The 23,192-nt window shown below is 41.9% G+C and overlaps 1 protein-coding gene across 1 annotated transcript; it reads left to right on the top strand.

Moving 5' to 3' along the window:
* The first annotated feature begins 8,002 nt into the window (after positions 1-8,002).
* Positions 8,003-22,613, top strand: LOC114868392 (POU domain class 2-associating factor 1). The gene is made up of 5 exons (XM_029171924.3): positions 8,003-8,107; positions 15,234-15,358; positions 19,957-19,996; positions 20,116-20,402; positions 21,601-22,613. Exons 1-5 carry the CDS (start codon positions 8,092-8,094, stop codon positions 22,027-22,029), a joined length of 897 nt encoding a protein of 298 aa, XP_029027757.1. The 5' UTR covers positions 8,003-8,091; the 3' UTR covers positions 22,030-22,613.
* The last annotated feature ends 579 nt before the right edge of the window (positions 22,614-23,192 follow it).

Genomic DNA, 23,192 nt, shown 5'->3' with positions numbered 1-23,192 from the left:
AGATGATAACAGAAGATAAGTAAGTCAAGGTGCATTAAGTGTACTGACAGCAGCGGTGATATAATCAGTGTTGCATCCCACCCCATAGGCTAAACTGACAAATGAGGATCATTCTGAAAAATAACTGTTTTGTGTGCTGAATACTCTAGTTCCTTGCTTCCTTAAGCTTTGTCATTTCCGTATAAGTCCTACAGAGACGCACACACATGTACATGCACACATGCACTCTTCAAGGTCAGACAGTCTGCACTCTTAATCTCTCTTCAGTGTGTTTTGTGTTTTCTGCTACACAATGAATACTGATGGTGAACAATCCCAAGCCCAAGCTCTCTCCTTTTTTGAAAGCCTCTTTGCAATAACTATCTGTACTAAGCCATACTTTGCATCACCCACTGCACATAAAAAGTCTTGTCACACAGTGGAGTGGTGAACTGAACAGAAACTCAGTTTGAACATGTAAGTTGCAGCTTTTTCTTTTCATTTCTCAGTAAGTTAGCACTGGTGTCTGGGTAGTGGGTGAAACGGAGTTACAGTAAGGATGTGGTTGAGGGCTTTTTCTTTTCGAGTCATCTTAGGAGGTGGCACAACTGTGTACTTTATATCTTCAAAACTAACAAATTGCATTGATTTCAGTTTAAATGGGCAATTAGAGTTAAATTTCTGTCACAGAACAGGCAATCATCATGTGCTGTTAGTACTACCACCTTTAAAAATAAAATGCATTTAAATATTTAAGCTGAGCAAACCTGCTAGAGTTCACCGTTAAGTGAAACACTGCAACGTGCAAATGTTTCAATTGCAGGAGTTTCTACTCATGTTTTCTGTGCATTGCTGGTTAGTGAACCTTGACGTACATGCAGGTGTTTCCCTGCTGCACCAAAATAGGCTTGTTTTACTGTCAGCATTACTGCATTTATGCAACTTAATCTTTCAATGTTTGTTAATTCAAAAACAAAAGTAACAGGTGTTACAGAATAAAGGTGCAGCGGATGTGACAATATTAATTTATTCTGCAATATCCACTCCATATGTCTGTTTTGTCACTAATTTTATTTTTAAGGTTCAGAAATAATATGAAACAGCAAAACTGGAAATTAAAGAGTCTTTTAGTGTCAAACTCTGTGCATACATCATCCTGACCAGGTCAAACATCCGTACAATCTAGAAGCATCTTATAATTACAACTTATGTTTGACTGAAAAGGTTTAACCCCAGCTAATGATGGTTGACCTGAGGCAGTTACCCAGGTCTGTTTCCAATGAAACAGACCTGTTTCCAATGAAACAGACCTGAAAACATTAATCAAAGAGAAAGTTCTTGTATTTTGATGCAAAATCTCATATTTGTGGCTGCCTTAAAGTCAGAGTGTCAAAAGGGAAGTTTACCCCAATGACTGTAAAAACACACAAGTTTGACACACTGTTGTATGACCAAATTCTGTCTCGTTTTAACATCATGTTTCTAACCTTGAAAAATGAAGTGAAAATCAGAGGAAATCTATGAAAATGTATTGTTTTTATTGACAATATATATATATATATAATTATATATATTTGTTTTGCTCTTATATTTAGTTCTTCACATGCTTAATCATTCTAATATTGCCTATTGCTGAGTCCTCTAATGTATAAAACACCCCTTATGTCCATATCAGATACAGGGAGACATCAGTTGACCTCTACATTAAACCAGGCATGTCAATACTGCAATACATGTGACACTTAGAAAAAAAAGGGCCTTATTGGGCAAAAGGTTGGCATAGGGAGGAAGACAGATTTGGTATGTAAATATGTCAAAAACCTGCAGAGTCTTTTAAATGTATTATCTTTTTACTGCCCTTTAATTTTTCTGTGCCTAATTTTAATCAAGATGTCTATGTGACAAAATTTACCTATTAACTTGTTTCTATTAACTGAACCTGTTTTGTCGTCATGGTGACAAGTGAATAGGCTGCCAAGATTAGTTAGAAAGGTTAGTTAGTTGATGCTATTTTGTGATAAGTGTGATAAATGTCATTAATTAATGCTGTAAAAAAAGAACAATGATATCAGACTCACCCCCTACTGGCCTGTCCTACTTGTCCATTTTTTGGCAGTCCATCGCTGGGTCACATATAGAGACTGTTACAAATATGGGACGAACTAGACTCGAAACGCTCACCTTGAGCGGGGACCAGGCCACTAAGGCCTATAAACTGTGTGGGAAAGGAGGACCCAAATGCAACAACCCACACACGTGTACAATTTAACAATAGAATGCTTTACTGTATTAAACAACGAAATATTAACATGAACTAAAGTGAAAAAAGAAGCCATAACTAACTTAAAGTGCTGCTAAGCAGGAGAATGAATAAGTCTAACCCTGAATCCAACATTAAACAGGGACTGAAAATAACTGCACCAGCAGGGTAAAACAAACCTGGACGAGACTAGACAGAACCTGGACGAGACTAGACAGAACAACAAGGCCAAAGCAACAGGTGACATCCATGTAACATTTAATGACAAACCGACAAATGACAGAACACAACGTAGGGCATAAGGAACTTAAAACACAGGTGAAGATGATTACCCCAACTACAATATGGAACAAAGCAGGAAGTGACATCACATGGCTGGGACAACATGAATAACACAAACACTGGGACCAAACACCACAGATGACCACCCGCAGCCTGAAGGCACAAACCATAACAGAGAGAGACAAAGCCATTTAGCAACCCATTGTATTGAAACCAGGAGATTTTTGCTGCAAGAATACTAACATTGTGCTATTACTGACAAAACAGTTTTAGTTACTTCTTCTTAGTGTGGTCATCACCAGGATAAGTTAGGAATGTACACTACATATCAGATAGTTTTGTGATGCCAAGCCTTATATTTATTTGTCTTTTTGGGTAACATCTTGTAGACAGGAACATTTAGGGCACCAATAATAAATAATAATGTGTTAAAGACCAAGTATACAGTATAACAAGTATATTTTATTTATCTGTTTTATGCAACTGTGCATCAGACTGTGACAGCATATGAAACTGAGTCACTCTATACATTGTTGGCATTTTCTGTGATTTACAAACAAGCCAATTTTAATCAGCATATTAATGTTGACTCACCTCTATATTTCCTGTTGAGATACTTTGTTAAAAAAGTTAATAATAAATAACAGGTTAAAGTCACTTATCAAGAATGTGTGATTACAAATTAACTGGACTAACTCAGTATACACATGTCCAAACAGGTAAGCGCAAACACTGATGCCACACAAATCTCGCTGAAGAGTTCATATTTCCCCCACATCGGGCTCATGTTACTCCTCCTTACTTCACGGATTGCGGACATTGTACAAAAACGTCCAAACAATCCCATTCATTTAACAAGTTAATTTCTTCTAATCTTTGACAAAAGTGTCAGGTCATCATACACAACTTCACAATCTCGTAAGAGTTTATCCTGTTAAGGCTTTTGGAGTCTTTATCAGCAGTATTACGCAATGCTGAGAGATAGAAATTGAGACTCCTATCATATGGGGTGCCAAATGTAAAAGGAGCACCTATAACTAGTTTTCTCACATTTAACTAAATGACACAACATGTTTTCTCACATTTAGTTAAATGTACAAAAGTCTAAATGTAAATGTTAAATGTTAAATGTTAAATGTTAAATGTAAATGTTAAATGTAAATGTTAAATGTAAATGTTAAATGCTAAATGTTAATTGTAAATGTTAAATGTTAAATGTTAAATGTTAAATGTTAAATGTAAATGTTAAATGTTGGCCAAGTGTAAAACTGAATATTCATGAATGGGCAAGTAGACTCCATCCCTACCCTCAAACAGCGCTGGTCTCAGATCAGAGACGCGAACTCAATCACCTCAAACAGTGCGCGCAAACCCCGCCCACATCTGAATCTGGATCGTGCACGACAGAGCTCCTCACCTTATCTCTAAGGGAGCGCCCAGCCACCCTGCGGAGGAAGCTCATTTCAGCCGCTTGTATCCATGACCTTGCCCTTTCGGTCATGACCCAAAGCTCATGACCATAGGTGAGGGTAGGAACGTAGATTGACCGGTAAATTGAGAGCTTTGCCTTTTGGCTCAGCTCCCTCTTCACCACGACGGACCAATACACCGACCGCATTACTGCAGCCGCCGCACCGATCCGTCTGTCAAACTCACACTCCTTCCTTCCCTCACTCGTGAACAAGACCCCAAGATACTTAAACTCCTCCACTTGGGGCAGGAACTCGCCTCCAACCTGGAGAGAGCAAACCACCTTTTTCCGGTCGAGAACCATTGCCTCAGATTTGGAGGAACTGATTCTCATCCCAGCCGCTTCACACTCAGCTGCAAACCGTACCAGCGCACGCTGGAGGTCCTGGCCTGATGAAGCCAACAGGACAACATCATCTGCAAAAAGCAGAGATGCTATCCTGTGGTCCCCAAACCAGACCTCCTCCGGCCCCTGGCAGCGCCTAAAAATTCTGTCCATAAAAATAATGAACAGAACCGATGACAAAGGGCAGCCCTGCCGAAGTCCAACATGCACCGGGAACAGGTCTCACTTATTGCTGGCAATGCAAACCAAGCTCCTGCTCTGGTTGTACAGAGACCGAACAGCCCTTAGCAAAGAGCCCTGGACTCCATACTCCTGGAGCACCCCCCACAGGATGTCACGAGGGACGCGGTCAAATGCCTTCTCCAGATCCACAAAGCACATGTAGACTGGTTGGGCAAACTCCCACAAACCCTCAAGCACCCTGCTGAGGGTATAAAGCTGGTCCAGCGTTCCACGACCAGGCCGAAAACCACATTGTTCCTTCTGTATCCGAGGTTCAACTATCGGCCGAATTCTCCTCTCCAGTACCCTGGCATAGACTTTCCTAGGGAGGCTGAGAAGTGTGATCCCCCCTATAGTTGGTTATCCTGTCCCCCTTTTTGTGAAGAGGGACAACTACCACGGTTGTGCAGTCCAGAGGAACTGTCCCCCTCGTCCACACGATGTTGCAGAGGCGTGTCACCCAAGACAGCCCCACAACATCCAGAGACTTTAGGTACTCAGAACAGATCTCATCCACCCCCGCTGCTCTGCCACCGAGGAGCTTACTAACTACCTCAGTGACCTCAGCCTGGGTGATGGGCGAGTCCGCCTCTGAGTCCCCTGCCTTTGCTTCCTCAGCAGAAGGCATGTCGAAAGGGTTGAGGAGATCCACAAAGTACTCCTTCCAAAACCAAATAACATCCCCAGTTGAGGTCAACAGCTCCCCACCTCCACTGAAAACAGAGTTGGTAAAGAAATGCTTCCCCCTCCTGAGGCGCCGAACAGTTTGCCAGAATCTCTTTGAGGTCGAGCGATAGTCCTCCTCCATGGCCTCCCCGAACTCCTCCCAGGCCCGAGTTTTTGCCTCCCCAACGGCACGGGCTGCAGCACGCTTGGCCTGCCGGTACCCATCAGCTGCCTCAGGAGTCCCACAGGTCAACCATACCTGGTAGGACTCCTTCTTTAGCTTGATGGCGGCCCTTACCTCCGGTGTCCACCACTGGGTTCGGGGATTACCACCATGACAGGCACCGGAGACCCTGCATAAAACGACTACACAGTCTATCATCGACCTCCGGCCTAGGGTGTCCTGGAGCCATGTGCACCGATGGACACCCTTATGTTCGAACATGGTGTTTGTTATGGCCAAACTGTGCCTAGCACAGAAGTCCAATAACATAACACCATTCGGATTCAGATCAGGGAGGCCGTTCCTCCCAATCACGCCTCTCCAGGTATCACTGTCGTTACCTATGTGGGCATTAAAATCTCCTAAAAGAATGATGGGGTCCCCAGTTGGAGCACTTTCCAACACTCCCTCCAGAGACCCCAAGAAGGCCAGGTACTCCACACTACCATTTGGCCCATAAGCACAAACTACAGTGAGTGACCTATCCCCCACCCGAAGGCGCAGGGAAGCCTCTCATCCACCGGGGAAAACTCCAACACATGGCGACTAAGCTGGGGAGCTATGAGCAAGCCCACACCAGCCCGCCGCCTCTCACCACAGGCAACTCCAGAGTAGAAGAGGGTCCAGACCCTCTCAAGGAGTTTGGTTCCAGAGCCCAGGCTCTGTGTGGAGGTGAGCCCGACTATTTCTAGCCGGTACCGCTCGACCTCCTGCACAAGCTCAGCCTCCTTTCCCCCCAGTGACGTGACATTCCATGTCCCAATAGCCAGATTGGTTATCCAGGGATTGGGTCGCCTAGGCTCCCGCCTTCGACCGCTGCCTAATCCACTTTGCACCGGCCCCCTACGGATGGTGGGTCCACTTGAGGATGGCCCCACGTCACTCTTTTGGGCTGTGCCCGGCTGGGCCCCGTGGGAATAGGCCCGGCCACCAGGCGCTCGCATACGAGCCCCAACCCCGGGCCTGGCTCCAGGGTGGGGCCCCGGCTGCGCCATACCGGGCGACGTCTCTGGCCTTGGTCTTCTGCCTTTCATAGGGGGTTCATGAACCGCTCTTAGTCTGGCCCGTCGCCCAGGACCTGTTTGCCTTGGGAGACCCTACCAGGGGCATTTAGCCCCCGACAACATAGCTCCCGGGGTCATTTGGGCACACAAACTCCTCCACCACGATAAGGCGGCGGTTCAAGGAGGAGTTTGTATTACGTGTAGTGGTATTACATTTTTGCTATACTATACAAATTCTCAAAAATACAGTATCGTGTTTACATGAAAAGCCTACTAGAAGGCAGTTATAGGTATTATGCTGAATTTAACCCATAAAAACACAATACTGTATATGACAAATGTCTTCAGAGATGTCTTGCACATGGTTCATTTTTGTTTTGGTTCATACTGTATCCTGCAAATTTGGCTTTTACAGTATATAGAAATGGTCTGGCTTAATGATACCCTATAATGCTTTTTCAGGCTAAAGAATATTAGACCTGGATGTCTCGATAAGGTGTCAAAAACATTTGATTAAATTGACTTCAAGTCTATCTCCCTGACAAAACAAGCTGTTTATAGAGTGTGTTACTTAGTATGCAAATGAGACCCCCCATTTCTTTGCAGGACATATTGCACATATAGTGCATATTGTAGACTTAGGGGAGGTCAGATCCGTTCACAGCGTCCTTGCTGTCATCCTGGTAAGGCCAAGATATGTAAAAGTCAGTCTTGGGTAACTCAGGTATATTAAAAGGTAGATTTTGTATAATAAAGGCCCTTTTTAACCTTCATCAGCTATGCAGCAGCATTAGCATTAAGCAAACTTAGATTAGCCATATCTGTCTATACAGAGTAGCTAATTTAAAATTCCACAATAATGATGGAGCAAAGGAATTTAAGAATACACAGCTGCTGTATACATAATGCATATACTGTATGTGCAGGTGGTCCCTGTGATGGATGCTCTGTGTGCTGTGCAAAAATCAGATTTATTGGGGAGACGATGAAATTGAGTGCACACGTTGCAAGGCACTAATTTAGATATACAAGCAGTGGCCAATAAAAAGGCTAAAACAATGGATCATACTCAGCTCATGTGTTTTTTAGCTAATGTAGTCTTGGGCATTAGCTTTAGCAATGCCTTTTACCTAATTAACTTTTTCTCTTATACTTTAAACACATGAATATGACATACTATACAGTAGGCCGAAAGTGACATAGGCTGAGGTTTTGGCACCACATGTTTCTTCCAAACTTTCCAAAGTACAACTCACCTGCTGTTGCTTTTGCTGGAAGTCATAGTTTCCCCAATAGCAGTTAATGTATTACTGTATAGCTTTCAGCCACTAAAGCTTTGAGTATTTATAGATATTATTATGAGTACAACATTTCAACTTAATGGTGTTTGATTAAAGATACACTTAAAGCAACAGCAATTAATAAAGTCGTTATTTTCAAATCTGGTAGGTATTGTTTTTATTGTGCAGTAGAGATGCAACTTAAACACCATCAACAGTGAAACTGAATATATTTGTGGTTGGAGAAGCTGCAGCATCTCAGGGGGATTGCTGGCTTCAGGCTGTTATAAAGTCCGTCAGACAAGCCACCACTTTGATTTTCTTCAGTGTAACTACAAGATATTAGCAAGATAGGCAGCATGCACTGGGAAAAATGTAAGTACAAAACTTCTAGGTTTTTTATTTACATTCCACTGTTGGTTGCACTTTTGCTAGACAGTCTATAATGTTGCCTGATAAAGTTTTTGACTTAAGCAAAAGAGGTAAAAGAGTGGCAGTGGAATTCATTCTAATTTAAAACTAGATTTTTGTACTCTGACAAGTATCGTTACCCTTCCTCATATAGAGCGTTTGAAACGCTAAACTTAGAGGCTTGAGCAAAGCATATTGTAGAAATAAAACTTTGCCTGAATGTTTTGAAAATTATGATTTTGTTATTGCAATTGTAATTTATGAATTTAAAAAATATAATTAATTTATATTTTATACAAACTACATTATTAGTGCATTTAGTAATTCTACAGCCATAAGATGCAACTTAAAACACTAACTTAAATTAGCAAATTTTGGAAGTCCATCAGTTAATATCAATATCAGTTTTCTAAACTGAAATTTGTGAGGGTCACTATTGTGTCGCTCTGTCAAACCTTTTGAAAAGAGGAAGGCTGTAATTTGGGGAAAAAATGGCTGCGTGTTGGTATTGAGGCTGTAATCTTGATATGCAAAATGGTGGCAGGCATCTGCCACAGTAAAATACTGCACAGCTGTGGAGCTTCCTCTTTTATGTTTTCCCTGTGCATGTACCATGGTGATAGTTTGTCCGTGTGTGTGTGTGTGTGTGTGTGTGTGTGTGTGTGTGTGTGTGTGTGTGTGTGTGTGTGTGTGTGTGTGTGTGTGTGTCATTGTTTCAAACTAAGCAATGCACATCAGCATGTCTTTAATTCATCTCAGAGATAACTTCTGTAGTATTATTGGTATCTTTACATCAGTGTCTTTTATTATGGTTTTCTTTTTTTGCAACTCAAGTTCTAAGACATCTCAGACAGATGGGTTCTCGTTTTCCACTCAATAATTTAGTATTAGAAATCATTGAAAATCAAGTTTAATGACCTTTAGTCATTTTATCAACACCATGCATGTCTACATCTTCCCTGAGCACTTAAATGTATAATAATATGTAATTTATAAAATTCACTTGCAACGAATGTTCTGTGATTGCTGATATTAATCACTTATGATACACACCACACCCAAGGTTCACCAAACTTCACACACACCTTTAGTCAGCTTCTAGGAATTCACAAAGCTGTTTTTTTAATTGTGTGCCAAAAATTACCTGTTAATTGGTAGGAGTGTTGTGAAATCTTTTCATGCACTGTTAAATTTCACCCGGACTTTGAATAAATACTTTGCTGACAAAATTATTGTACTATTCAAACTAGAGTTTCGAGATTAACAGGATTAATGGAGGTAGGCTAAGTGAACTATTTTAGCACACTAGCAATTCAGTATTAAACTGGAGCCCATAAGTTGTTAAAAAATTTTATTTCACAACATTCATTTACCACCCTAGTATACAGATAGATACCTGGTGGCCTGGTAGCTTAATCGGTAGAGCGTCATCCTGGGAAGCAGAGGGTTACCAATTTGATCCCACCAGGTATGTGTTTGAGCAAGACACTTTACACTAGGCTGGTGGTGGTGGATGGTCTCTGCCAAAAGGTGTGCCTGAACAAAATCCACGATTTTATTCAGGAAGGGGTTAATTTGAGTAAATCACTATTCACATCAATTAATGGGAGGTTAGGTTTCGGTTTAGTTTGTTTGTTCTTTATTATTTGGATTAATTTGACAACCGACACACACACACACACACACACACACACACACACACACACACACACACACACACACACACACACACACACACACAAACACACACACACACACACACACACACATATATACATATCCATGTTTACAATCCTTGCGCGCCTGGCAAGGCTGACGGCGAAGCAACTAGTAGCTCAGTGTTCCAACATCCACAAACGGCAACTGCTATCACAACTTACAACACAAATGACAAGGGGGAACCAGGACACCAGGTCAGGTCAGAGGGGAGATTTCACCATCTCCCCAACCGGAAATTGGGTACGAAGCCCCAATAAGCACAGATACGCATCTTTCAGCGACTGACCTGAAAGATAAGATCATGACGAGATTGAGCAGGCAACCCTGAAGACAACTACAAGTGAAGTACCATCAGAAAGTTTCATGGAAGATGTGAATGCAGCACTGAGAGCGATCCCTACCACAACAATCACAGAAACCAATGAGCTGATATATGCTTCAGCATCAGTGATCCTAGAGGTGCTTAGCTGTAAAAGCAACCATGGGAGCCATGAGAAACAATACCCACCATGGAAACGAAGGTTGGAGGCAAAAAATCAAGGTAGCTCGAAGGGAAGTGAGACAAATGACAGAGGCCCAGAGAGGTGCAATGATAAGACCGATGCCCAAGAGGTACAGCCAGATGTCCCTACCTGAAGCACTCGAAACTGCCAAGCAAAGGCTACAAGCCTTGGCCAGCCGCCTAAAGAGATACACCAGAGATAATGAAGCCAGACGAATAAACCGGCTGTTTGCAACACAACCTGCGAAATGTACTCTCAATAGCAGGGTAATAACAGCAGAGCAGACCCACCAAGGCTGGAAACTGAACAGTACTGGGAAAGGTATATGGGAAAGGGAGGCGTCACACAACAGTGATGCACAGTGGCTGGTGGACCTGAGGGACGACCACAGCAACCTCCCTGAACAGAATGCAGTGACTATCACAGTGGCAGACATCCAACAAAGAGTCTCAGGTATGAAAACCTGGACAGCACCCGGCCCTGACATGATCCATGCCTACTGGCTAAAGAAGCTCACTGCAATCCATGAGCGCCTGGTAGCACAAATGAACCAGCTGCTAAGGGATGGGACTCACCCTGAATGGCTAACTGAAGGGCGAACGATCCTGATAATGAAGGATCTTTCAAAGGGCACAGTCCCATCCAACTACCGGCCAATAACCTGTCTCTCCACAACTCGGAAGCTCATATCAGGCATCATCGCAGCTAAGATAAGTGGGCACATGGGTCAATACATGAGCAAGCACAGAAGGGCATTGTTAAGGATACCAGAGGAGCCAAACACCAACTCCTGGTAGACAGAACAGTCGCCGAAGAATGCAGAGTGCGACGCACCAACCTGTGCACAGCCTGGATCGACTACAAGAAAGCCTATGACTCAATGTCACAGACATGGATCACTGAATGCTTGGAGCTGTACAACATCAATAGAACTCTAAGGGCCTTCATTGCAAACTCGATGAGGTTGTGGTAATCCAAGGTAATCCACACAGAAGGAGTCTCACTCCCAGAAGGAACAATAGCAGACATTGCAGACAACTACAAGTACCTTGGAATACCACAGGCGAACAGCAACCTTGAACAGGCAACAAGGAACGCGGCAACAGTCAAATACCTCCAACGAGTAAGGCAAGTCCTAAGAAGCCAGCTCAATGGCAAGAACAAATCCCGGGCAACAAACCGCTACGCCCTTCCAGTGATCAGAAACCCTGCGGGAATAATAAGGTGGCCAAAGGAAGAGCTACAGACCACAGATGTTAAGACACGAAAGCTCCTCACCATGCAAATCCAGCACCCTGAGACTGTACGCTAGCCACAAGAAAGGAGGCCGAGGCCTAGTGAGCGTGAGAGCCACTATCTGGGATGAAACATCCAAGATTAGATAGAGATACAGACCACAGATGTTAAGACACAAAAGCTCCTCACCATGCAAATCCAGCACCCTGAGACTGTACGCTAGCCGCAAGGATGGAGGCCGAGGCCTAGTAAGCGTGAGAGCCACTATCCGGGATGAAACATCCAAGATTTTAAGTACATCAAGGATAAGGCCCCGACAGATGACATGCTGAGTGAATGTCTCAGGCAGTGAAGAACAGAGGATGAGATGCTGGAAGAGGGACCATCATGGGAGGACAAGCCCTTACACGGGATGTACCACCGGAACATAACTGAAGTGGCTGATCTCAACAAATCCTACCAATGGCTTGAAAGGGCTGGGCTGAAGGACAGCACAGAGGCACTCATCCTGGCTGCACAGGAGCAGGCCATGAGCAGCAGAGCCATAGAGGCCCAGATCTACCACACCAGACAAGACCCAAGGTGTAGACTGTGCAAAGAGGCCCCTAAGATGATCCAGCACTTAACTGCAGGGTGTAAGATGCTGCCAGGTAAAGCATACATGGAACGCCATTACCAAGTGGCTGGCATAGTATACAGGAACATCTGTGTGGAGTATGGACTGGAAACCCCAAGGTCAAAGTGGGAAACACCTCCCAAGGTGGTAGAGAACCAGCGAGCTAAGATCCTGTGGGACTTCCAGATACAGACAGACAGAATGGTAATGGCAAACCTACCAGACATTGTGGTGATGGACAAAGTGCAGAGGAAAGCCGTAGTGGTGGAGGTGGCAATACCAAGCGATGGCAACATCAGGAAAAAGGAACATGAGAAACTAGAGAAATACCAAAGGCTCAGAGAAGACTTGGAAGGCTTGGAAGGTGAAGGCCACAGTGGTGCCTGTGGTGATCGGAGCACTGGGGGCAGTGACCCCCAAACTGGAGGAGTGGTTACAACAGATCCCTGGAAATACATCTCAGTCCAGAAAAGTGCAGTCCTAGGACAGCAAGGATACTGCGCATAACCCTCAAGCTCCCTTGTCTCTGGTAGAGGACCCAAGCTTGGAAAGTGGATGAGACCACGAGACCCGGGGAGGGTGAGAATAGAGTGGTATATGGTGTGTGTGTGTGTGTGTGTGTGTGTGTGTGTGTGTGTGTGTGTGTGTGTGTGTGTGTGTGTGTGTGTGTGTGTGTGTGTGTGTGTGTGTGTGTGTGTGTAAAATATATATTTATTATGTATAAAAAAATCCCCACTCTCCCACTCGCCCCTTCCTTGGAGCGGTCTTTTTCCTACAAACTTAAGTCCCTGGGAGCCTTGAGGGGTCCTTGATGGTCCTGCACAGTATCTTTTCCTAGGACTACACAGAGGTCTAAGATGTTGTTCCTGGGAACAACATCAGATGTTCCTGTACACTATACAAGCCACTTGGTTATAGTGTTTCATGTATGCCCTGCCTGCTAGCATCCTGCATCCCACTGTTACTGTACATGTACGTGCTGGATTTCAGGGGCATCTTTGCACAGCCTGCACCTGGGGTCCTGACTGGTATAGTAGATCCCAGTCTCTATTGATCTGGTATTCAGAGCCTGCTCCTGTGCTGCTAGGATTAGTGCCTCCGTGCTGTCTTTCAGTCCAGCTTTGTCCAGCCACTGGTAGGATTTTTCGATATCAGGCACTTCTTCTATCTGCCGGTGGTAGGTATTAAGGTATTCAATAAGCACGTCATCTGTTGGGGCCATTTTCCATGGAGCTTAGTTGTTTCATCCTGGATAGTGGTTTTGACACTCACTAATCCTTGGCCTCCTTCCTTCTGCTTGGTCTACAGTCTCAGGGTCCTGAATTTGGGATGAAACCTTTCATGCATTTTAAGGAGCAAGGATACTTGATGCCTGAGAGAGCGTAGGTGTTGATTGCCTGGACTTAGTTCTTCCAATTCAGCTGACTTCTCAGTACTTGCCTTACCCTTTGGAGGTACTTAGTGGTTGCTGTTTTCATTGCAACCTCTCCATGGTTACCATTTGCCTGTGGGATTCCAAGGTATTTGTAGCTAACCTTCACATCTGCTATCTTGCCCTCTGATAGTTCTATCCCCTCAGTCCTGACTTCCTTTCCTCCCCTTGCTACCACCAGTCCACACTTATCCAATCTGAATGACATTCCAATATCTTGGCTGTATAACCTGGTATGTGTCAGCGAGTCATATCTTGTATATATATATCTGGCTCGCTCTTCACATACAGCTTGATATCACCCATGTAGAGAAGGTGGATGATGATTGTGCTATTCCATAGCTGGTATTCATAACCATCTTGGTGATCATCTGGTTGAGGAGGTTCAGGCCTTTGCAGAACAGCAACGGGGACAGAGCATCTCCCTGGTATACGCCGCACCTGACAGTGACTTAGGCAATCAGCTTGAAGTTGGCCTTTAGGGTTGTTTTCCACTTTCCAATTGAGTTCTGGATGAAGGTTTTTAGGGTCCTATTGATCTTGTATAGTTTCAAGCAATCCATGATCCATGTGTGAGGCATTGCGTCATAGGATTTCTTGTAGTCAATCCAGGCAGTGCTTAGGTTGGTATGTCTGGTCTTACAGTGTCGGGAGACTGCTTTTTTTATCAGTAGCCGGTGTTTTGCCTACCTGCTGTTACTACCAATTCCTTTCAGGGCACTGCTTATGTATTGGTCCATGTGTCTGCTCATCTTGGCTGCTATGATGCCTGACAGGAGCTTCCATGTTGTGCAGAAGCAGGTTATTGGGCAGGATTTGGATGGCTTCTCCCTTCTGGGGGTCCTTCAGGATCAGGACAGTTAGGCCTTCTGTTAACCATTCAGGGTAAGTTCCATCCAGTATTAGCTTGTTCATTTGTGCCACCAGACGCTCATGGAGTGATGTTAGCTTCTTCAACCAGTAGGCATGGATCATGTCAGGCCCTAGTGCCGTCCAGTTCATCATACCTCGGACCTTCTCTTGGATGTCTGCCATTGTAATGGTTACTGGATGTTGTACAGGAAGGTTGCTGTGGTCTGCTCTCAGGTCCACCAGCCACTTGGCATTGCTGTTATGTGATGACTATTTCATGTCCTTCCAGTCTTCCAGTATTCTTCAGTCTCCAGCCTTGGTGGGTCTGCTTTGTGTTATTACCCTGCCATATTCTAATAAAGGTTATTTTAAAAGGTTGTCAGTTTGCTCAATAAAACACAGGGTTAGGATGTTTCCCTGGTTACAATGATATTCTTTCTTCCTATTAATTCTATGCACCTCTCTTCTTTCTAATAATCATGAATCATATCTAGTTCTAGTAATCGACATGCTCACTAGTCAGGCAGCTTATCTCTGATTACAATCAGGTGAGAGGCAGGTTACAACCTGGATAAGCTGCCAGTTTATCTCAGGGCTACATATAGAGACAGACATGTCATATGTATATTTATTAACTTTTCCTATTCCTTCTGGAGAGTAGGACAAGACAACCAAAGGCACGTTAGGTCATGTTTATTTACTTCTTTTGTGTGTGTGTTATTGCTTTTCTAGCGTCACCATCAACACTAGCTCGATCCAGACCGTATCAGGGTGTTCGAGTCAGGGATCCAGTCAAAGAGCTGTTGAGGAAGAAGAGGAGTCTGGAGCCACACACCTCCAAAAAAGCTCCCCCTGCAGTAAGGACACTGTGACACAACATATCAACATTTAGCTTTTTATAACACACTTCTTTTTGCATATTTTTTACATTTAAAAAATTCTTATAAATTTTCATAAAAGTAGTAATGTTCTACTTCTTAGTTGCTGTAAGGTTCTTGAGGCATACAATAACACATACTGACATTACATTATTAAATTATTATTATTACATTATTAAATAATAATAATTAATGCAGATGAATAAAGATAGAGAATAGAGATAGATAAGCTGTTGTACAACTGTTTAATGATGAAAACTTGTGCAAAATGTGCTGAACAGAAGCTGCACCATGGCTCACCTGTACTGTATGTGTCATGGTGCATAATTTACAGAAAGGGTAATACAATTAAAAAAAAAGCAGGAGCAAAAACAAAAAACTCTTGCAGAACCATAAGGATGTTAGTAGTGGTGACCCAGGGGCTATTCCAAAGCCAAGGGGGGATTTTGTCCTTATATAATCCAGGTGTTTTCTGTGGCAGTTACAACCATTGCATGCATGCCTCCAGGGCTGGGCACACAGCCCTATGCAAAATAACTTGCAGTCTTTCCAAAGTGCCCTCCCACCTACTATGCATTACATCTACCAGACCGGGTCAAGGTGAGACATAAAAAAAACACATGCAGACACACAAAAGTCCTTAAAAACACTTTAATGTATAATAAGAGAACAATTAACAATAAGCAGCTTTAGCTTTGGACAAGGTTAACTTTTCTCCTTTTATTTTATATTTATTTGTTTAGATGTTTAGATAAACAGCAACCTGCAAAATTTTAAACAAGCAAAACAATACATTTAATACATTTTTCAGAATTAAGTTAATGTCTAGTTCTCTTTACAGCATACAGGTCATTTTATAGTTTTGCTGATTGAGCTCTGACTCTACAGCCTTATGAATTGTTTTGGTGGCAAAGTTTCCATGAACTTATGTGTAGCTACTGTAAATCTGGAATGTGAATGGAAGCTGCATTGCTATGGCAGATTTGAGAATTCTGATGGCATAACACTGGGTACAAGAGATTACTATTCAACCAGAGAGATTTGGTTTGACATCCTGGTGTCTGCAAATCTACCTCAGTTCACAATTCAACTTGTCCACTTAGCACTTATAACATGTAACAACAAGATAACTGATGTCAGGAATAATACTCATCAAACCTTCTTCTTTAAATGTCATTTTACAATTCAAGTAGTTTTTAAATGATCTAAATATGTGTAACCTTTCACTCATAGCACTTGCTGAATTGTAAAACTATCCAACTTAAGTATGTCTTCAGGTTCTTCTGGCACCTGACAGGCACATGTCCTAGTGTCTGACAGCAGGCAGCAGACAGCTCACTTCTGCTTATGGCAAGCAATACATGAACACTGACAAACTGTAACCACTGTCATTTCACCTGTTTTTCCCCTTTGCACTTTTGTTACACAAACAGCTCTGCACTGCACACTGGTGATCTGCATGGGCCATCATACCATCTAAATACCATTTTACTTACAGTATGCACTCCCATCTTTCAATGACTATATATTATTTAGTCATTGCTTTGCATGATGGATCACTCTTTGTACACAAAACAAAGATGTAATTTTTATTTTCATGTGAAACTTAATAGGAATAATAATGTCAAGTGATGTCTCCTGCATTTAGGAAAATCCAGCGATAACGACCATACAGGGCTGGTTGGGGAACAAGATAAACTGTACCACTAGTCCATGATCACACTTTGGAGTACAGTTAGGTTACAAGGTAACATTCATACAAAACCGAACAATTCAGTGCATTAGATTGAAACAAGATAAATGTCAGTTAATTTTACAATGAAGGATCAAAAGATGAATAAACACTCTGTGCCACTTTACTTAGTACATCTGTAAAATATAATTCAACTCAGTACAGCAACTCTTTTTTTAACGTGATATTTTTATTGACAGTTTTTGTGAGATAACATCTTCACAGCTCATTATCCAACAGTAGACAGGCACCCGTGGCCTAAAATATCAACACTCAACATCACTTAGAGATAAGGTTTCTTCTTGACCTTGGAGCAACAGTTGGCAAAATATTCCCACTCTAAGGTCCATTATAAGCTGTTCTGGAACTTTCAGGCACAGGATCCTCCCCAGCAGATGGAATATGCCCAGTTGTCATGTTTGTCCAAAAACAGCGAGTCAAGGAAGATCATATTACATATATTTAAATATAATTCTCAGCGAATCACAATTTTCACTGTTAGAGTTGTAAAACTCTAACAGTGAAAACTTTGTTTCCTGTTGTAAAACAGGAAACAAAGTTCTACCTAACTACCTTACCCAATAAACCACGATGTACATTTACACATTGCTAAGGACACACAAACCTCAAAATAACCTCAAATCAACTGCAGAAAATGGGTTAAAGTCCTGAGTTCCTCATTCATATGTCAACAGAGTGATGCTAAAGATGAGGCTGATAACTAAATGAGACAACAGGATTAAACAACATATATAATGAGACAATAGACTTGGACATTAACACAACTACAGTAGTTTATGTACTGTAACACTGGCACAAAGGGATTTTGTACGACAAACAACAACAGCTACTACTACAGTTTTTTGAGGAATTGTCAGGAATGCAACACCTGACGGCGGTACAGTGGGTAGCACCGTCGCCTCGCAGCGAGAATGCTGGGTTCAATTCCCGGAGGCGGCCGGTTGCCTTTCTGTGTGGAGTTTGCATGTTCTCTCCGTGTACCCCACATGGGTTCTCTCCGTGTTCTCCGGCTCTCTCTTGGCCTCTCTTCATTGCCCGTAGGTGTGAGTGCGTGTGTGAATGGTTGTTTGTCTATGTGTTGCCCTGCGATAGGCTGGTAACCTGTCCAGGGTGTACCCTGCCTCTCGCCTATAGCCAGCTGGGATAGGCTCCAGCACCCCCGCGACCCCGCATATGGGATTAAGCGATATGGAAAATGGATGGATGGATTGCAACACCTGACAAAAAAGGACAATAATTGTATCACGTTAAGCAGACACTGAGGTGAGCAGAAATCGCTTTTACCACTGCATTCCCATTTGACCATTCGCACACGCAGGCACTCACATATTGATTGAACTTGGGGTTCAGAGTCTTCCCTAAGGGCACTAACTCAGAAAAAATATCCTTTGATTGGTGGTTGACTGCTCTATCTTTTGACCACGTTGTAACAACAATCCAAATAACCTCTATCCTGTGACCGTTTGGCCCTCGAGCCTGTCGGAGGCACGTTTAGTTTTGTTCAGTTTTGTCTTCTTTATAGGTGTTGCATCATTTCCTGTTTGGTTTCCTGGTTTGTATTTAAGGCCTTTCGTCCTCACTACACTGTTTTTGGTTCAGGGTTACTGTGGTTTGTTTCAGTTACACGTCAGGCTTTGTTCAGATGTTACAGTACTTGCTGTTACTGTGTTCGTCTGTCCCGTGAGTTACACATGTCAAGGTCTGTCTGTGAGTACTGTATATATATTGTTCATTTGTATGAAGATGTCCTAGGTGTTATCTTTAGTCCTGACATTTTGTGTTTGGAGATATGGTCCTGCTTTGCAGTGCTTTTGTGTTTGTTAATATTTTTACCCAGTTAGTTCTTGTTGTTCCACCTTGTTTGTATTCTGTGTCTCACATTTTTAATAAATATTGAAGTTATATATTTGGTGGGTCATTACATTTGGGTCCTCCTTTCTTCTAAGTCAGCCTGGCCATCTCAAAGTAGGTAACTTCGAAGTGAGGGAATTTGTTTGTCTGCTTAGCAGCCGTTTAGTTTATCTGTTGGCCTTTGTAGTCTTAATGTGTTCAGTGTGTGATACATCGCAGCACTGTGTAACAGTTGTGGTTAAAATTGAGACTGCATTTTGACTTTGAAAAATGTGAAACTGTCTTTTAAGTGCTGAGGGTTTGAATTGTTAACAATATTTAAATGAAGCTTTCAAGTGTGTGTTTTTGTTTTTAATACACTGTAAGGACATTTGTGTCCACATAGGTATACTGTAATTATGTATTACACACACACACACACACACACACACACACACACACACACACACACACACACACACACACACACATCCTTGTATTTACCTGTACATTACATATTACATTACATGGAAGTGAGGACCTCTATTGACATAATGCCTTACCTAGCCCCTAACTATGACCATCACAACTAAAGTCAGATGTCTAACCCTTGCTCTAATTTGAACCTTATTCCAACCTCAGCCCTAAAATCACATCCTAACCCTCAAACAGGTCTTCAAGATGTGAGGACTGGCAAAATGTCCTCACTTTGTCAAAATATCCTCACTTTGGTAGGAAAATACATTCTACAAACACACACACACACACACACACACACACGCACGCACGCACGCACGCACACACGCACACACACACACACACACACACACATTGACTTGCACCTGGACTTGACGTGTAAGTGTAAATATTGCATATTTATATATCAACAGTACAACATGGTCTTTCACACTACTTTCACAGTAGCATGTGATGATTGTTTTACTATAATTATATAATTATTATAATATTATGTTTGTATAACTCTTTTTTGTAGGATGTGATTGCACAGAACCACCAGTCATCATATGCACAAGGTACTTGTGCATCTGCATCTGAGAGTTACCTGACACATTTAGCAAATGGATTCCTGACAGAAATGTCTCTGTCTCTGCATGTTGTCAAAGTCTCACTCTCCACTCTTTTTGAAATTCAGCCATCTTCAGTTCTAACGTTACCGGCAGCTCCCCAGCTGAATGTGTAGCTGCTGATGGAGGGGTGCAGTACACAGCATGGAAAGCTCCAACTGCTACTGCCAGCACTGGGCTGCAGTCTGCTATGACTCCCTGGTGTTCATCTGAATACAGCCAGCAGGACGCCTCAGCTCAGAGTCTGCCCTACCCCACCACCCCAACCCTGACTGCTGATGTGTATATGCAGGCTCTTTGCCCCAGTTACACCATGTTGACATACACTCACACACCACTGCTTACTAATTTTGGGGTGAGTAGACGTTAACTGAATCAACAAATTTTAGGTTTTATCAGGCAAAACACAGTGAAAATGTAGGGTTTAGCAGACACTTCACATACATTAGAAGGAGCCTACTAAGCAGAGATTTGGAGCCAAACTCCCCCTTTTTTATATTTCTACAGCTAAAGTTACCAAGCTCTCTTGAGGATTCGTTACTTTACTATAGTGAGGCCCCTACATTAGAAATAAAGTCTATGTACGTTTCCTATTTTGCTTGTGCAGTGGTGGGTATTTCTTAATATGTACTGTCCCAGCAGGAATTTCAACGTTGAGACAACACTGAGGCAACAATATAATTATGGTTGAATAACCTTAATCTTTATATTTAGATTTTAAAAGGTGAATCAACATTGATGGGGCAACGTTATTTAATGTTGCATTATGGTTAATATTCAACATTACATTGACGCTGATTTATGTTATGTTATGATGTTGACTTATGGTCAATTATCAACCTTATGTTTATTTTGATTTATGGTAAAGTTTCAACGTTACGTTTACGTTGATTTATGGTCAATTATCAACGTTACATTTACTTTGATTATTGTTTTTTTAGCAACCTTGCATTTTTTTGATTTATGTTTTTTTTAATCAACTTTGCATCTATGTTGATTTATGGTTTTTTATCAATGTTGCATTTATGTTTAATTAACTGTTGATTTTGAAAGATGAAAAACATTGAAATTGCAACAAAACATGTTAAAACGTAACTGTGTACCAAACTGTTGCACATGGAGGGTACTCTCCTGGAGTGAGTAGACTCTGACCTAGAGACTGGTTGCAGAACAGGCAATATTTATTGTTGGAGTACAGAGGTGAAACTGGATCTATTGCTATCTGGTCGCTCCGGTGTCTATATGCCACCTGGTTGATGAGCCGTGCTTGTTGCTACTTATTTTCTTATGTCAACCACCGAAATCCACCAATGCAATGACTGATGAAGTTAGTTAAAACAGTTTTAATGTTATAAAGCTGCCTTTTATGACAGTTTTCATAATAAGTTTAAATAACAACAGCAAATATTCCAATTTAACTGTATGAGCAGTTTGGAAGGTTCAGTTTGCAAAAAAAATGTGAACCTAGATACGATGGCTTTAAACAAGATTTTAGTTTCTCTGTGTATAATAGTGGTATGGCCTTATTTATTTTTATTACTTGTTCCATGCAGACCATACCAGTGGCACCTGCACCAGCCTCCCTTCCTCAGATGGACCTTCAAGACTCGGGGTTAACATATGTTCCTTGGGCTCAGCCCCTCACCACCATATCTACCATGCCCAGCACAGGTGTCCAGTTTGGTGCTGGATCTGCTACCCTGCCTGGTTCACCTCTAGTGCACATGCCCTTGTCCATGTCTTTGACCACCATGATTCCTCAGCTTGAAGCCCAGGTTGTAGACCCTCAGTCACAGATCTTGGAGCTCCCCCAGCCTCCAGAGCGCCAGTTGGACCCTGAGCGTCAAGACCATTCCCTGGATGAAGATCAGAGAGTAGAATCTGAATCATCAAACCTGCTTTTTAAGCTTCTAGGTGACAAAAAGGGAGATGGTGAAGAAGACGACAAAGACCCATACAGCAGCTCTCTGTTCACTGTTTGAAAGTGAAAAAAAGGTGTTTTAAAAAATGTATTTTTACTTTTTTCACAGAATCAGTTATATTGTGGTTTTATACTCAACTTACCTAATTGGTGTGGTATGGATGTCACATCCATACCATAACAGTATATGCTGAATGCTGTAGCCAAAGTATCTACATCAAGACCACCAGCTAAGATAATCAGGGAAATCTATGGCATATGTAATTACAAAAAACATGACTTGTAGATATCCTGTATTTTATTACTCTATACAGTATATAATATTTAATAATTTACTCTGTCAGGATGTATGATCTATTCAATCATTCTCTGTTAAATAGCCAAACAAAAGTTTTCTTTATGTTATGTTCATTTGAGAAGGTGAAAAAGCATATTTTCTTTCTTCATTCTTTCTTCATTCATTGTGTTATTTTACGATATGATGTACATAATGTATCAGCCAATTTTTAACCATTGAGACATTTAGATTTTAGCTGAGAGTGACTTTTGTATTTGATCAGTGTTGTCTTCGTTATTTTTTTTTTATTAAAACATTACTAACATTATATTAATACATAAATATAACATTTAAAAGCAAAAAAGACACTGTTGGCTTGCTCAGTCTGGGTAATGTGACACATTTTATCACAGTTTCTGTGGTTCATCTTGCTATGCAGGTTTTTCTTTAGTTTTAAAATATTATTAATGTACATGGCCTATTCTTTTTAAACATTGTTTACAAATCTGTTAGCGAATGTTAGTGAGCACTAAGTGCTCCTGCAGAAATAATGTGTGATTTGTTGGCTGTGAAATGAAAAACACAATTTATTTTTATACAATTTTCTATTTTACAAGGGCTGAAACATTTAAAATTGGTTCATTAATCATATCATTAATCATACTTCCCTACCACTCTTAAATTTTTCTACTGTGGGAGATTGAAACCAAGACCTGCACCCAAAAAGACTGTCAGTCTGCCGCATCTACATTCCAACCATGTCCTTGTGATCTCTGTTATCTTTATCTTTGATTACCCTGGATTACCCTTTGTTTATGATTTTCAATCTTATTTGTTTGTGGATCAAACAGTCAATAAACAGGCTTCTTGGCCTATACGTAGAAACTATTATTTGGAACTTTGTAAAGTCCTGGCTTCTTGATGATGGTATTTTGTGTGCAGAGGAT

Source organism: Betta splendens, chromosome 13 (genome assembly GCF_900634795.4).
Source record: "Betta splendens chromosome 13, fBetSpl5.4, whole genome shotgun sequence".
In the NCBI taxonomy this organism is placed as follows: domain Eukaryota; kingdom Metazoa; phylum Chordata; class Actinopteri; order Anabantiformes; family Osphronemidae; genus Betta; species Betta splendens.
This window is presented reverse-complemented; position numbering and strand designations above follow the sequence as displayed.

Bases quoted from the DNA above. Each gene is read 5' to 3' on its own strand.
- LOC114868392 (XM_029171924.3), top strand. The intron at 15,359-19,956 runs GTAAGGACACTG...TCTTTTTTGTAG, and splicing joins CCAAAAAAGCTCCCCCTGCA to GATGTGATTGCACAGAACCA. The intron at 19,997-20,115 runs GTACTTGTGCAT...TTTGAAATTCAG, and splicing joins CCAGTCATCATATGCACAAG to CCATCTTCAGTTCTAACGTT.